This window comes from Tenrec ecaudatus, chromosome 6 (assembly GCF_050624435.1).
Source record: "Tenrec ecaudatus isolate mTenEca1 chromosome 6, mTenEca1.hap1, whole genome shotgun sequence".
NCBI lineage: Eukaryota > Metazoa > Chordata > Mammalia > Afrosoricida > Tenrecidae > Tenrec > Tenrec ecaudatus.
In genome coordinates this window covers 163,874,413-163,891,657 of record NC_134535.1, presented here as the reverse complement: position 1 = coordinate 163,891,657, position 17,245 = coordinate 163,874,413, and the positions used below count along the sequence as shown (strand labels likewise).

Sequence of the window (17,245 nt, the reverse complement as noted above, 5' to 3'; positions counted from 1 at the left end):
GGCAACAACTAAATCTAAAATGTTTATCTCAACATCTACTCTAAGATGTTGAATGAAATATTTTATTTGGAAAAAATATATAGAAGCACTCAAATTCTATGTTTAAAGTACATATAAAAATGAAACGATCTAAGAAAATGTACTTATTCTTTACCTGTTTCTCTATTTTATGTAAATATAAAACCAGTCTATAACAGAACACTAGCTAGAATCCCTATTTTTTTGCAAGCTATAGGGAAAATAAGATCTACCTTCTAGATGAACTAGCTCTGGTAAATCTGGTTGATCGTCAGTGGGGTCTGTGCTTTGCAACATCTGTAACAATTGGTCCATTTTTTCCTATGGAAACAATAGCATCAATATACAAATCAACAAACCTTTAAGTAACAGTATGTTCACACTACCTTACTAAGGTAATGGGTAGAGAAATCCTGTAATTCTTAGTTGTACAGAGTAAATATTTGCTTTCATATAAATAATAAACATCCCATGTTCTCTTTTTAGTACCATTTGAGGTATAGGTTTGAAAGCTCTTTCTTATTTTTGAAAATTCTAATAAATCCTATAACATAATAAAAACACAGAGACACATTTTAACACATTTCAGACTTTTAACACGTGAATTCTTCAACCTCTTGTGTCGTGCTAGTGAATCCGGTGAAACTTAGGCTACAGCTGTCCCCTGGTCACACAGACATGGGTGATATCCCCCTTGAGGTGTCATACTTATTTATGACTAACAACTCAGTCATTCCTTCTTCACCACAGTGACGGGAACAGCTGTTTCAGAAGCCATAACTCAGCTACACTGCAGTTGTTCGCCTTCTAAGTAGGGCCATAAAGATCTTTTGCACACGTTTTCCCTACCAGTTTGTCAAAAGGAAAGGAGGAAAATGTGTGGTTTCTCTTTTCTCCTGTGTGAGAAAGGCTAAATGGCATTTCAAAACAATGATCCACATCTATTTCAGAAAATCGTTTATTGCAAAGATCAGTGGAACTAATGAAGCCATATTTATTTATATGTAGTTATAAAAATCAAAATACAAATCTAGTATGCCAAAACATCTTAGCAAATTAAATGCAAACGTAACCTCACCTGCTGCCTTGAGCAGGGCCTGTGCTCTAGTCTTGGAGCACGTTCCTTCCCTCCCCCCCCCCCCCCCCCCCCCCCCCCCCCGTCTCCCACAGACCTCCCCCAGCACAGCTGTGCCTTCCTACGGGTGCCCCCCACAAGCGCATTTCCTCTGTCACTGTCCTGCCCTGTCACGGTCAAACTGAGACACTGCGGATGAACAGAAGGCAGCCTGTGGCCAGCCGGTTTCTGTCCTGCTCATGACCGCTCATCAACAAGGCCTCTGGTACACTACTCAGGTGGCCCATGGAGGCTGCCCTCGGCTTGGCAGCAGCACCACAAGGGGCCCAGACCATCACAGTCATGGTCCAAGAATTTTTATTAAGTTGTTGTAAATGCAAAATTTCAGATCATCACAAGTGAGAAATTGGTGTGCTTGTAAAAAGTGAAGGTGCCTGTCAGTTACTGTACAGCTTGTCTGAAACCACAAGTGATAGATAGAATGAAAGTCATCCAGCGTGTGGATATTTTTATTTAATTTGTTTGTGAAATACTACACTCCAATTCAAATTATTACTGACAGAACTAGAGTTTCCAGATAGACCACTTGTGTGACTCTATGCATTCTTCTTATGCAATACAATAAGGCAAACACAGCTTTTCCTGACCCAGTGTAACTCGTGTGTTTGCAGTTCAAGCAGTCTTCACATTGTCTATTACTGTCTCCTCCTCAAGAATAATGATATAAACCTATGGATTCCTCTATTTTAAAAATTAACATCACATTTCTCATTAATAAGGTAGAAATCTTACTAAGGATATAATTTAAAAGCACATTTTAAAATAAAAGTCTTCAAACAAACTTTTAAATACATCCAAAGAAACTCAAACACCCTATCAATTTGTATCTATTATTTTAAAAACACAATGAGCAATCTGTCAGGAATTTCATATGGTTTCATATTTCTCCATGCCATATTTCTATCCAATTTCCCTTATAAAAGAGAATCTTAATGAAATATACTTGAAGGTCTTCTAGAAAGTACCTTATCAAATTTTTTCATAAAAAATTGTAGATAAAAATTGATGATGATGCTCTAAATGTTAGAAAATTTCGTCTAGATGAGTTAAGAATGACTAAGAAGTCAAAAAACCTGAGGCAGGATTCTGCATCAATTCTTTTTCTATTTGGTTTTATAGATGAACTTAATGAGAAATCATGTTTACAAACTTAAGAGCTGCTATAGGAAAATCCTTCAATATTTGAATAATTCAATTATTTTATGCCAGAAATCAATATCTTGTCATTAACCCTTACTCTGAGAGATCTATTAGCTGACAACTCATTTTAATCCTCTATCTTGTTGTTAACAAAAATACATAACTTGCCTGAGTTGAGCTACCCAGTGATAGAGCATTTATTTTCTTAAGACAAAACACCAACATTTGGAATTATCCATGGAAATTTACTCAATGGCAATATACCACAGTAAAATTCAGCATCGTAGAACTAAGGCTTTCTTCTGTAAAGTGAGAGAGGAAAAATGTAATGGGAAAGGTGAAAGAGAAAATGACAAGAGGTGTTAAGAAGTGCTCTCTAGGAGGTCAGTTTAGAAGAGTACTTATGCATTTGTGGGTTACACATGAGGATGCTAACTGCAAGATCAGCAGTTCAAATGCTCTTTGGAAGAAAGATGAGGCTGTCTGCTCCCATAAAGATGTATCGTCTCAAAAATCTAAAGGACAAATTCCAATCTGTCCTATAGAGTCGCTATGAACCAGAATCAATTTGATTGCAGTGGATTTGGTTTCTGTTACTTAAATCCTAAAAACATTTTCTTAAAACAATCTACACTCCAGGTCAGTAAAACTGTTCTGTAAGGGCAGATAGCAAATGCTCTAGACCTTGAGTTCTATAGTCTCTGTCACAACTACTCAGGGCTGGCTATGTACCACGAGCAATAGAACAAATACGCATGGTTGTGCTCCAATAACACAGGTGCACAGATGGACTGTATGTTCCCACTGAGCTGAACAAATCAGCCATTACCCACTAAAGCAGAGGAGACAGCGTCCCTTCTACTTCTCGGTGCGTTCCCAGATAGCTCCTGGGCAAAAACACAGAAAGCGCTGCTGCCAAGCACTCCACTCCATCACTTTCCACACGCGTGGAAAGTACTGGAAAAAACTTAATCATGTAGCACAAGAATAACTGAACATGATAAAACCATTTGTGAAGTATTAAGTAGGCCGTTACTGTAGTAACGAGACAGAATTAAACATTCTAGAAAGATTGGGGCTGGAGGGGAGCTTTCAAGAAGCACCTTGCTCAATCTGTAGTATTTAAACTTATGTAACAAAAAGGACGCACTCTTCAAGTAATCAATTTACTTTAACAAAACAAGACAAACAATTCCACGTCAATGTATGTACAAAACAAAAACAGCTATCACCAAGGGAGCACTTACTTCATCAATAAAGGCTGGTTCCGGCTCTGGTTCTATTGTCTCAACCTGAACTTCATCACTGAACTGCACCGTCTTCTTCTCCGTTTTAACTGTAAAACATGTAACATTTACCTTTTCCTTATAAAAAGTTTAGAACTCAATTTTAAAAACAAAAGTCCCAAGTGGGAAACTCGAATTTTCTTCTATCACTGCTAAGTTCACTCAATTTAGCTCTAGGTTCTGAACTTAGAGCATAATGACATGAAACTCCATCAAGATTTCTTGATTTTTTCTTCTGAAAACTTATTTTTCTCTTAATAGATAATTCACTAAAAATAAAAGTAAAATTCCTGAAAGCACGATTAATCATCTACCATAAATGTATGAAAATTTAGTGAATTAGAAGACAAAAAGAAAATTAGATTTATAATGAAAATATTAAACTGTACGATATAAATTAAACTGTTAAAAGTACCAGTTCTTTCTTTCAAAGAAAAATCTCATTTGATCAAGAAATCATGTACTTTAATGTAACAAGGTATAAAATTAGTTATACATTTCCTGACATATCACTCGAAGACATTTTACTACTGGATTGACATCCAATTCTGTGGAGAATTTTTCAAGTGGCTTTGGCAGATCTGAATTTTCCATTAAATCAACCTGTATTCTCTAGACAGTGTACCTTGCAATGAAAAGGTGTTTATTAAAGGATGAACTACTGACCTTCTCAATTACTCACCATATTATTTTTTATATATTATTTTATTCATTCAATTAGCTTTCTCCAAATAGTACTGAGGCATACAGAGTTTAAAGGAATAAGCTCACTTATTTGGTAAAAAAAAAACAAACTTTTTATCCTTGTATTAATGAAGTCATTATTCATAAAAATATTATTTAAAATTAAGATAGAAAGGAAATGGGGAAAAGGCACAATTCACGAAGGGAAATAATATTCACTGAACTGTTAAACATGCCTGATGGACTTCTGTATTTCCCCAGTGATTCACAAAGCAACCCATGAGGTATGTCCATAGTACAGGTGAGGCATTAACAATGCCTTAGGTAGATTAAAAATGCTTATACGAGAGAGAACTAATACACAGCCAAGCCTTGATTTGAATGCTTACCAATCTGGCACTGGTGGCCCACACTACTGGAATCTCGCCTACGATTCTACTCTGAGAATAAGAGGTCAAATTGGTTACGCAGTCTGTGTTGTATGCTTTCCTATTACATGACAACACTTTAATTTCTAATATAAGAAATATGGTTACCCAATTCATGTGCTGAGAAAACAATACAGGACCAAACAAGTTTCAGCTTTTTAGCTGATTTCATTTGCTCTGAAGAAAAAGAACCATCTGCAACAGATCTCTTGGCTCTGTCTTGAGCTATGAACAAGTATAAAGACAGCACACCACTGTGCTGGCTGCTACTCACAGAACACATGACCTATGTGTAATTCAGACCGCTGAGTGTGCACAAGCTTGCAATCCTTTTTATAGGACTAAAATTATCAGCATGAATCATTATACACGTAACATTTTTATGTTAATATAAAATACATTTATATTTTTATTTATCATCTATAGATTGGTTATGGAGCCCTTGTGGAGTAGCAGTTACAAATTAAATTGCAAGGTGAGCAGTTCAAAACCAGCAAATATGAGGGAGTATCCCCAAAATAACCCACAATTTTTTTAAGCTATGTATTCAAATTTCTTTATAAAACCACCACCATATCACCTTCAACGTACTCTCTATTACACTTAATACATTTGTCAAATCTATGATTGCACTCTTGGAAACATTTTTCAAACTCCTCTGTTTGGATGGCTGACAGCACCTCCCTCGTTTCTTCTTGATCTCTCCTACGTCACTGTGAAATCGCTGTCCTTCTATGCCCCTCTCCATTCGCAGAAACAAAAAGAAGTCACATGGAGCGAGGTCAGGTGAGTAAGAGAGGCCTGCAGCTATTTGCCCAAACCTGGCACATTGAGATGGCTGTGTGAGCAGGTGCATTGTCATGGTGGCAGATGGTCCCCATTGTCATCCAGTCTTTTCAGAACCTCTAAATAGAAAGCTTGATTTAACAGTCTGACCTAGTGGAACAAACTTCAAATGCACTATCCCCTCTCATCAAAAAAACAAATGAGCATTATCTTCTTCTTTAATTTCACTTGAGGTGACGAGGTGACGATGGCATCTTCCACTGGCTTCAATGGCGTTTGCTTGCAGGGTCATCGCCAGTAATGACCTTGAGGACAATAACTCTGGGTCACTTTGGAGCTGTTCTTCCAAAGCAGGGCACGTTTCCACTAGACCTCTTTGTCCTCGTCAGTCAGAACCCGAGGCACAAATTTCGCAGCAACCCTTCTCAGTCTAAAATATTCCATTAAAATCCACTGAACCTCACGAGCTCCAAGACAGCCCAGGTTACTTCCCCATCTTTTCAGTGGTCCACTGTCAGTCTTCGAGCACAAGTACACAAATGCTGTCGACATTTTTGTGCGTTCAGGAAATTGATGGACAGCCAGAAAGAGGTTTGTCATCAATCAACAGTTCACCTTTTTTGAAATGAGAGAACCACTCGTACTTGAGTTTTTCCCATAGTGCTGTCCTTATAAGCTGTGTTCTACACAACTGTTTCTGTGTCATTCCCACCCCACCCCCGCACCAAGCAGGAAACAAAATGTCATAGCCACACTCATAAATCTCTTAAATAGGCCATCATAAAAATGAGGTTGGAGTGAAATTGCCTTTATGAAAAAATTTAGTGACCAGAGAAAACCTTCCCGAGCGATTCCACTGGGTACACTAACTCCGAGCAAGTTGCTCGATGCTTGCTTAACAGGAAAAATGCTTACTATGACAGCTCCACTCAGCAGAGCTTTTGTCCAGTTTTTTGGGGGAGATATTCTCTCACATTCCTTGAGAGAAAGATGGAGCTTTCTCGGAAAGTTAGCCTTGGAAACTCACAGGGGCAGTTCTACTCTGTCCCATAGAGTTGCTGTGAACCACCATCATACTGAAGGCAGTGAGTTTATCTTAACTTAATTGTGTCTTGTGTTTCAGTTTTTCATCCATACACAAACGTAAAAATCAACCTAAGTTTCAACTTTGACAAACTCAGAAAAATAAGAAAAAAATCAACACAAACCTGAAGAAATACATGTGCATGTATGTACTGTATAATGCAAAGCCCTTTAATATCGTACCGCATCTACCGAACCAAACAATACTAAGGAGGGCAAATATTTCTATTTGGCAGGTTATATGAAGTGGACCTCCATTCTCATTAAAACAAAAATGTTATGGGGCTAATAGTAGCATTTTTCTAAATCATGAGAACTATAATCCCATCACATAAATCTGTGCTCATTTTTCTCCTTTAGATGACTGAGAATGAAATATCTGAAAGAGCTAGGACATTGAGATTGAGGCTGAACTGCAATATGATCTACATGTGGCCTCCTCCCTGGGGGACGGACAACAGAAAAGGGGGTGAAGGGAGACGCCGGATAGGGCAAGATATGACAAAATAATAATCTATAAATTATCAAGGGCTCATGAGGGAAGGGGGAGCAGGGAGGGAGGGGGAAAAAAGAAGACCTGATGCAAAGGGCTTAAGTGGAGAGCAAATGCTTTGAGAATGATTAGGGCAAAGAATGTACAGATGTGCTTTATACAATTGATGCATGTATATGTATGGATTGTGATAAGAGCTGTATGAGCCCCCTAACAAAATGTTTTAAAAAAATTATTAAAATGAGAGTGCAATGTGACCATTGCAACCTTTACAATTGTCGACTTAGGACTGAGAAAAAAGAAGGAAACGAAACAACACTACCATTTCAAAACAAGGTGACATGATGTGTACCACTACTGCTCATGCAGGGTGCTACCAGGTGGGTTGTGATTAGAATTTCATTAAGAGACACGGTGTCAGGAATACCTCTACGAAAGGGATGCACAAGCACAGTGACAATAACTAGGAGAGTTTGATGACAGATCTGGAACCTCTGGTCTGCTAGCCTTCTCTTACAAGGGAGGTGCCCTTACCCTTTTACAGAAACGTTACCTTTTGGCAATTATAGAGATATTTAGATGTTAGGCATTCAGGCTAACAAGAAGTAGTACTAGAGGCTAGATACAAACATGACTAAAACAAAGGCCGTTCCCTAAAACTTTTAAAAACTAAGGCCCAGAGATCTTCTGGTGTAAAACTTCTATCGAAAATGTCTATATGATATGATAGAAAGCTGAGCTATTTTCCCAGATTAGTTTATCAATTCACATGCAAATCTCTCAGAAATTCTAAATATTTCAACTGCTGATAAATATTTTTCTACATTTAAGCTGGTTTCTGTTTTACTCAACAGGAGAGTTTTAAAAATATGTCCTGATTACTCCTGATCATTACGAAGATTCTCTACAGCCATCGGGCGATCTGCCGGATCCTTACAGACGATGCACACAGCTGAAGCTCCTGTAACTGTGATGCCCGTCATCAATGCCACTTTCCCTCAAGGACCTCTGAGGTAGTGAGTTTATTTTGCCAACCTGGCTGATAAACACATGTGGGAATAATTGAGGAGCGGAGAGATAAATGGCTCGGTGAGCCTCGCTTTTCTAGTTCTTGGGTCTCTTGCTTTGTGATGGTTACACTAGGGTGTAGCTGCCATAGCAGTTCCCTGCTTTAGCTGGCAAGGCTCATTTCCTGTAAGATATCCCCAAGGAGAAGCAGCATGGACCTACCCCCATGCAGCTCTGGGTGTTGGAGCAGCCGCGTGGAGACCCCTGCCAGCTGAGATGCTTACATGCTCACTGACTCAGCTTTCCTCCTGCAGTCAGCATTGTTCTGTCTGTTTTGTGAGATGGAGGAGGACTGTGTGGATTGGTGTCAGACATATGGGTTAATGTTGGACTTGTGGGCTTGGGCAGCACTGGGTTGGGATGTTTTCTTGATTTGCACTTACCCTTTATATAAAACTCTCTATATACATGAGTTTCTGTGGATTTGTTTCTCTAAAGTACCCAGACTAACGCACCTCTCTTTGCAGTTCTTTTCTCCTAGCTGGCAAAAAATTAGATATGAAACCAAAACATAACTTACACATCATAAATTAAATATCAATTAGCATGGTTCCTTGACATAGAGGTTCTGAAAGCTACTTTGTTGTCTAGGGGCTGCTGCTTCCAAGTTTGGGGCCAGTTCTACAGAAATAGCCCCAATCTTTGAAGACGAAGTGTTCTCCTGGAGGTTTCACTCCATTTATCAGCTTATGATAAGGAAATTACAAATGTCTGAAGTCCATAACAGTTCTTAATAGATTTGTGATGCATCTATACCCACTTGATTTTTCAGTAATCCAGTCTCCCTAAACAGAATTCAGGTAGGCAGATAATGTAAGGCCCGGGGAGCCCCAGCTATAACAGAAACCTTGGAGGCACGAAAGGAGCCCTGGTGATGTCACAGGGTAAACGCTTACATAACCATAGGGTCAGTGGTTCAAACCCACCAGCTCCACAGAATAAGGGTGCTCTGATCTCATAATAATGGATATTCTTGGAAACCACAAACAAGGTTGCTATGAGTCAGACTAGACTTGATGGCAGTGGGTTTGGTGCGTTTTGGAGACCCTAATATGCATCGGTCAGTCCTTTAGAAAGTTGCTCTTTGGCAACTTTCAGTAAGAAGATGGTTATGGATTATTATCCACTGGCATATTAAAAACTACTTACTCATTTCTGGTTCAGCAGTGAGATCTGCAGTCACAAAATTGGAGGGAAACAACCCCATGCCTTGATGTGTTTCACCTTTCCACCAGTTGGGGTCGCTATAATGAATTTTAAAAGAATAATGATTTTAACTCTATAAATCCTTCTTTGGTCTACTGTTTAACTTACATCATTAACAGATTTAAACACCACAATAATACAATCAAGGGGGTCCTGAATGAGTCCTAACTACAAAGAAAAACAGACCTCAAGGAAGGTAAGGTACTACTAAACACACAGTGCTTTATCTTTATGAAGTGGGTGAACACTGAGATTAATAAAAAGCTATGGGCTCTCTCCCAGAAAAGGGGGCCCACACTTAGCAAGCCACCTCAATAGAGCACATGCGACAGATTAACACCAGAGACAGAAAAAGAAGTTCATGAGGAATAAATACACTTTTCAGGGGTGTGCCTGTACTCACGACTGGATGCCTAGCACCTGGTACATGGAGGGCTAGCGGCATGCAGTAATTCTTTCAGAATGAATGGGTTTCTGTAGCACTTTCAGCTAACATGCTCAAACTTTATCACATTTTTAATTCCTCAAGAAACCTTAAATCTGGCTTAATTTCTTTTTTGAAATCACTTGCAAATATTATTACTGTGTTCTTTGTAATGTTTTATTTTCAGTAGCTAACATCATAAATCTATAGTAAAAATAACAATGAGAATTATTCTCTTAAAAATATTTTATGTCTTACAAATTCCATAAATGAATACATATATTCCTTATACTTTCTAAAATTTTTAATTCTTTGACTAATATAACAACCACTATTATTTTTACTTGTATGGAAACAAAAATGAATGGACTAAAGTAGGGTCTTCGGAACAAAAACCACCATTTCATAGGAACAAAAAAAATTAAACTTGAAAGATAAGAATCTAGGCAATGAAGTACCGGCAAAGCCATCAACTCTCATAAACAAAATATTTGGGTCAATTTTCTTTTTTGCTACATCTGGTAACTACATTCATTAGGAATAATAGGAAAAGTATTAAAATTATAAAGGTTTCATATTTTCACATGAATATTCAATTTTCACACGAGTACCAATTTTAACCTTTACCTGTCATCAAGAACTGTAATAATTTCTCCAGCTTTAAAAGTAAGTTCATTATCTTCAGCAGCTTCAAAGTCATATATAGCACGTACTTTCCGACCTTCATGCTGATGGTTAGGTAAGAGATTGGATGTACTTGGATACAAACTGGAAAGTGTAGTTGGCTGCTGCCGTTGTTCTTTCAGGGACAACTCAATCGCTGAAAAGCATAGATTTTAAAAGACCCAAAGTATTAATATAGCAAACAATCCAAAGGCATAAAAAAGGATGTTGGAAGATAATGTGAAATAATTTAAAAGTATTTTTTCAATAACCTTGCTGGAAACTAAGGCATTTGTATTGATATAATGTACTGACTAAAAATTATGTTGCTAATTTTTACACACTCATAAATAAAAGTAAAAAATAAGTGAACAAAATTTTACAGTTTGATTAATTTTTAAGGAAAGGCTATATCTAAAAATTATTCTATCTTAGGTAATACAAAGATGCAAGGACTTAGATACTTTTGTATTGTTGTTAATTTTGCTGCTTCCACCCTTTTCATGTATCCCTAAATGATCATCAGTCACCAGGGGAGTCACTGTTCCAAGCCTCACAGGCAGTCCTTGGAAACCTGCATTTGATTTCTACCAAAGACTTCTGATGCAATTAATCTAAGAACTGAAATTTGAAAATTGTACTCAAGATTCACCTAAGGAATCACTCAGAATAAATCCTAAATATGTCTATTCTTTTGATCTTGACCACCCCCCCAAGACAGCCTATTACATGTGTCCCTCTGGCTGCTGAATTACAAACTTAACATACTTCCATTCCTCTGCGTCCTGCCAATCTCTAGCATTATCATATTATGGTCTATTTGTCTCTTCCATCCTTTAAGCTTAGAATGTATTTTCATGGTTTTTCACTGGGTGCACAGATGTTTATTACGGTTGTATCTTCCTATTCATTTGTGGCGTTCTTCTTATGTAATAGCCTTCTTTGTCTCATGATAGTTGTTTCTTTGATGTCCTTTATCAGAAATTAATATTGCTACTCCTGCTTTCTTCTGACTACCATTAGCTTGATATTTTTAGTCTATCTGTATATCTGAGACATTTCTTGCAAGCAGCATATTATTGGCCCATGTTTTCTTATCCATTGTTACTGTCACTTACCTGGTAAATTTCATCCAATGACATTCAATGTTGTCACTGATAGGTATGGTTTTATTGCTGTCATTTTATTATTTTTGTATTCTGTTTCATTGTTTATGTTAATTTTCGGTGCTGCTTCCTGTTTGTAGATTTTATCAATTTTTGTTTTACTAATTGACAGGATTCTATGGCTTCCTTTTTGTTTTGTTTAGGCTTTAACATTTTCTTTAAGATTTGTTCATTTTTATTTTTTTCTTTCCAAGTTTATGATACTTTCCTGTCTTTTGTGAAGGACTAAGTATCTTCCATTTGACTGTTTATTATCTACTCTGCTCCTTCTATTTTTTTTGTTGTCTTTACTATGGAAATGCTCCTTATTTTGATTTGTATGGTTTTGTTTCACTTTGTGTGTTATTTAAGTAGGATGAATTCTCAATAATAACGCCTTAGAAGATGATTTCAGTTTGCTGTCTGTTTTTAGTTCTCTATCCAAAAAATTCCCCATTAGTATTTTTTGTAAGACCAGTCTTGTTTTTACAAATGCCTTTAGTTTTAAGAGTTGTAAGATTTTTTTTGTTTTAAGTTTTTATTCATTTATGATAAAAAGAAAAATCAGTTAGCAAGGTTGAAGATATACTTAGCCTGTGATCTAACAAATCTACCTTTATTCACACATAATGTCATATATGTATATAAAGGAACATGTACAAGAAGACTCACTGTAGCATTATTTATTAATAATATGAAATTAGTAAATAAGTCTGTCCATCAGGAGAATAAAGTCTATTTCTTAACGTGCTGCAATATTATACAACTGTTAAAATAAATTATCTTGATTTACGTTTCATCATCTCGATCACATCAAGTGAAAACACCCTACAGAATGTAATACTGTTCATGAAAATAATGTGATAAATGAAAAGTAGAGCTCTGAACTGCTTATAAACATAAATGTGTAGTAAAATATATCAAAACAGACTGAAAGTATACATATGATGGTGGCTGTCTCTGAGGAAGAGAAGAAGAAAATGACTGAGAAGGAGAACAAAGTAGATTTTGGCTTTGGCTGTAGAGTTCCACTTTATTTCTGAATGTCAGAAGAAATAAAAATTAAACGACGGAGGCTAACTGATTCTCACCATTAGGAACTTAATATACAAACCTTTTGCTAAGTCTTCTTCTTCCTTTTTGTTAGCCACGGTGCCCGGGTCCTTGGCTACCAGAGCAGGGCTCGCTTTTGCTTGTTCCGCAGCCTGGCACAAAGAAAGGACGATAACCCTTGAACACTCATGCTCAGTTTTCCTGCACTCGACTGATACAAGAACTTGCAAGAGCCTTTGCATCAAGCTACCACACTTCTGAAGAGAGAATTCAAAGTGGAAGAATGGTGAGAAGTGGGAAAATTACAAAAAAGACCGGGGGCAGTGTGTGACTTAAAGATAGGACTTCTAGGCCATAGGTCCCCACATTTATTTGGTCTACTGCCCCTTTTCTGGGGGTGGGGGAATACTCATTGCCCTCTGGCAATTGAAATTTTTGTTTCCAGGATAAAGTTTTGGTATCTGCACTTGCAACCCCTCCTAACTTTCAGCCTCCTCAGGGGGTAGTATTGTCCATTTTGGGGAAACACTGGTCTAGGTTCGCCTTCCCAGTTCTCTACTAAGAGATTAAGCATGCAACGTGGAGATGGAAAATTAAACAGAGGCGACTTTTATATTTGTAAAAAATTCAAAGGAGTTGAAAGTTAAGGAAGTTGGAATCGGGAAAAGGAGGTGGAAGAGGGACAAAGATAACTATTATAAAAACAAATAGTTAAAGAAATATTTATATTTTATTTTATTGATTCAATATATCTTTAATTTAATGGTCCTTTTCAGATAAAAAACTAGTATGCTATCTTTAGAGGCTCAGTTGTTTTTAATAATACATAACAATATAAATGCTCAAAAAATGATCCTATTTGTAAACTAAAATATAAGTAGTTTGGCAATATGTGAATTTACTGGCCTATCTTAAACATATTTTAGAAATATGATAGTACACAAATAAACAACCAGACTCCGCCTAGCTTCTTAGCCTCATTTCTAACCATTCTACCAATTAGCAGAAAGTGATAGTAGACCATGAGCAGCAGGACTTCCACACCCCTGGCATGCCTTTGTTTCTGGTTAAAAACACCCCCACTGCTTGATCTTCATTTGTCCCTGATGAGTTTCAACATGCTAGTCAATAAACACAGAGGTAGCTATAACAACACTTTCTCTATAAAAATCCCCTGGTTGCCTTACTCAGACATTTCTTCCTCTTTGTTCCTCTGACAGCCTTTTAAACAAGGCGCTATCATATGATTTAAGAGTGCAAACTTGAAGTCTCATAGATATGGGTTCATATCCACTGCTACTGTTGTCGGGAATTCATGATCAATTAACCTACATCATTTTACACAAAACGACACCCCCTACTTACTGCACGTTTCAGAAACTATTCTGAGTAGTAAGAGTAACTATCAAATGTGAGTATTTCTCAAAATTAGGATTTATCATTCTATAAAACGATTCAAACGTCACACATTCCCAAGGGTAAAATAAAGTGATCCATCCCCTCCTTTCCGCCCGTATCTTGCCGAATAGTCCCATCTTTAAAGCGCTCAGATGGACTAGACATGCCTTGAGAACAAACTACACTAAGTTTGTCAAAACTTCTCAGTTGAGCTCGTCCACAGTGGAGAAGTTTCTGTTTATGGTTTCACACCACTCACTACATTTGGTCCCCACCCACAGTAAGGGGCATGTAGGTGAATTAGCGTATATTATAGGAACCTGGACTCCCTCAGCATTCTAACGGGGAGTTACCCAAAACAGCAAAGAAATAGGAGAAAGCTACCCCTGGCTTTTTTCCTATCATAAAAGCCGTACACTGATTCTAGTAGCTACACGGAAGGAAAAGCAAGATTTTCAGGCAATCACGACAGTTGGAAGAAAAGGCAGTCAGCTGCTTTTAAAGAGTTTTGTTTCTCTTCCCTTGAGTCTTGCTGGCATCTCCTTCTCTACAGGTTATTTGCAAATTTTCAAGAAAAGTGATCATCTGACTTATGCCTATCCGTTACAAATCTCCTTATTTTTGAGCTGCAATTCTTTGTATTTGAAATTATATCATTAAGAACATTTCATAAGGCTGTCATATACTAAAGTAATTACTACCTCTATTTTTTAATGGACATACAAAATTGTTAAGTGTAATGTCAAGGTAAATAAAGCAAAGGCTAGGCCAATTCATTTATAGAGGGAGAAGCAGTGGAAAAGTAGTTGTTTATAGTGCACGAATTATACTGGGAGAACTCAAATGAGCAGTTCTGACAAAACACATTCATATTTTTCTAGTCCTTTCCAATGCAAGACTACAGTTATTAACAAAATGTCCTCAGCAATAGTCAAAACTCCCTGGGTCTGAAGCAACAAGAGGAAAGACAACTAACTATCACTCTTTTGGAGAAAAGGAGACCTGGGGGAACAAATCAGGGGTTCAACCTCCCTTGCTGCTCCAAGAGAACAAGAGGGAACAGTCTGCTTCTGCGAGGAGGAGTCAGAATCACCTTGACAGCAACAAACGGCAACACACACATATTGTTCTTCCAAAATACCTGTGAGCCAACAGCTGGGAAGGTAACTCCTTGTTCCTTAAGGTTTTTAATCATCGCTGATATTAAACTAAGTTGTGGGTCATTCTTAAATTCATCTGTCCATTCAACCATCAGAGCTTTCAATTTTTCACATACTTTAGGATGACCCTAAGGAATTTTAAAAAGTTAATAAAAATAATAGCGTTATCTCTTTTTCGACCACAAATTACCCCTAGTGACAGACTAGACGCGTGAGAATAAGCAGGCCTGGTTGGCTACAACCAAGGCACTGCAATTATGTTTGTGCTGTAACAGCAGTTGCCGCACTTCAAAATCAATACGTTACATGACTTATTTTGATAAACATAACATAGAACCTTTCAGAATATTATGCACTTAACGCTTGAAAATCAGGAAGGGTCCCCCACCCAACCCCACAAAAAATGGTTTTTTGGACCAATTAAAAATATACATTCACTGGAAAGAGAAATTCAATGATATAGTTTTCCTTTACACTTAATCCCTATCTTTTAATATGTAATAAATTTAAAGAGTGTGTTTTCCCGTGCAGCTTATATATCTGAGGTCTAATGTTTCTAGGTAGCTGAGTTGGAATCGACCCAACAGTGGTGGGTTGTTGGTGTTAATCAACCTGGGACTTTCAATTCTTCAAAGTAACATTCCCACCCTCAAGTGTAAAGTCAAAAATATCATTGGGAAAGTATTATATATATAAACATACTCATATAATTTCTTGTTTTAAAAAACAACTGTGCAGACCACTATATAACCAAGTTTGCATATTATATCTTCTCAACTTATAGTAAAAAGGACATTAGAATCTCTTTATACATACTTGCACATTTTGCTGGACATTCTGGATGTTAAAAAATGTTTTAAATTAGTAGAAATTATGTTTAAGTGTAACTGAATATTCAGTTATTCTAGGAAAAGAGGAAAAGATTATTATGTAATCGTATTTGAAAAGAAGTAGACACATTGAAAAGAAGGACTGAATTTCTTAACAGTTATTTTCTACTGAAAATACTTCTTTTCCAGGAAAATAAGAGGCATTTTCTCTTTTTCTATTTTATAATATTTTCTTGACATGACACACAAAAGTCTGAAGTAATTACCTTTACAATGCATAAAATTTTTACTATGGAAGTGTACATACTATCTACTACTTTAAAGATCTACATTATTTTTCTACATGTAATTACCTGGATGGTACAAATACATGTACAAAAACTGTTTCTAAAGTATACTGGCATTATTTAACCTGGTAAGAGACATGCATGTTTCCTTTTTTCAGTGACAAAAAAGAGGTCAAATATATTCTTGAAATAACTCTCAAAGTTAAGTGAAGTCTTTCTGATATATTCAATAGCCAGTGTCCAGAAAGGGTAAAAAGAAGTACAAACCAGTCCTTCCTGAAGGAGCCCTCTTGGCACTGTAGTTAAGTACTCAAATAATAATCAAAAAGATCAACAGTTCAAACATACCAGCTGCAGAAGAAGAGTTGGTGACTTTCTCTAGTAAAGATTTCAGCTAAGAAAACCCTATGAGGCAATTCTACGATGACTCTATGGCACATAACTCAAGTCCTCTAGGATTTCGAATGTAGAGAATTTGACCAAAAATATATGTGAAGTAAGAAGGGTGCTTTAACTTGCTCTCTGGAAATAATGTTCCTTACCTTACATCCTTACCTTATTTAATACGTTGCTTACTTCACTAGCAAAATCTCTTGAACATACTTCTAAATGAAAAATTTTCCCACAGTTTGATACACATGCTCCCAGAAGCTAAAAGCATAAAATTAGAAGTGAAGAGTTCATGAAAAATGAATCTCAATTTGGCAATGTCGTGGTATACTTTAAAATGGAGCCACTTACAGTCAGAGCTTGCATAGCAACATGAGGATCTTTATGGTTTACCCTCCTCATAATAGATCGAAGGCAATCTTTAGGTCTAAAAAAAGAGAAATTTTAACTCTAGTTAGGTAACTGTAGTTAGGTAACATTCATAGTTTTTATGAATTACATATTTTTAAAACGTAAACACTATTCCTTTAAATTTTTCTATCAAAATGAATAGGTTTATTCAGCAAAT

The 17,245-nt window shown here is 36.8% G+C and overlaps 1 protein-coding gene across 1 annotated transcript in view; it reads right to left on the bottom strand.

The window, feature by feature from the left end:
* Window positions 1–17,245, bottom strand: part of STAM (signal transducing adaptor molecule) — a 66,330-nt gene that overhangs the window by 9,548 nt on the left and 39,537 nt on the right. The window contains exons 3-10 of the mRNA XM_075552456.1: window positions 17,029–17,104; window positions 16,843–16,938; window positions 15,152–15,298; window positions 12,674–12,764; window positions 10,379–10,571; window positions 9,271–9,365; window positions 3,541–3,629; window positions 252–339 (exon numbers count right to left, since the gene is read on the bottom strand). Of these exons, the coding sequence (XP_075408571.1) occupies window positions 252–339; window positions 3,541–3,629; window positions 9,271–9,365; window positions 10,379–10,571; window positions 12,674–12,764; window positions 15,152–15,298; window positions 16,843–16,938; window positions 17,029–17,104 (875 nt within the window). The remainder of the gene's footprint in view (window positions 1–251; window positions 340–3,540; window positions 3,630–9,270; window positions 9,366–10,378; window positions 10,572–12,673; window positions 12,765–15,151; window positions 15,299–16,842; window positions 16,939–17,028; window positions 17,105–17,245) is intronic.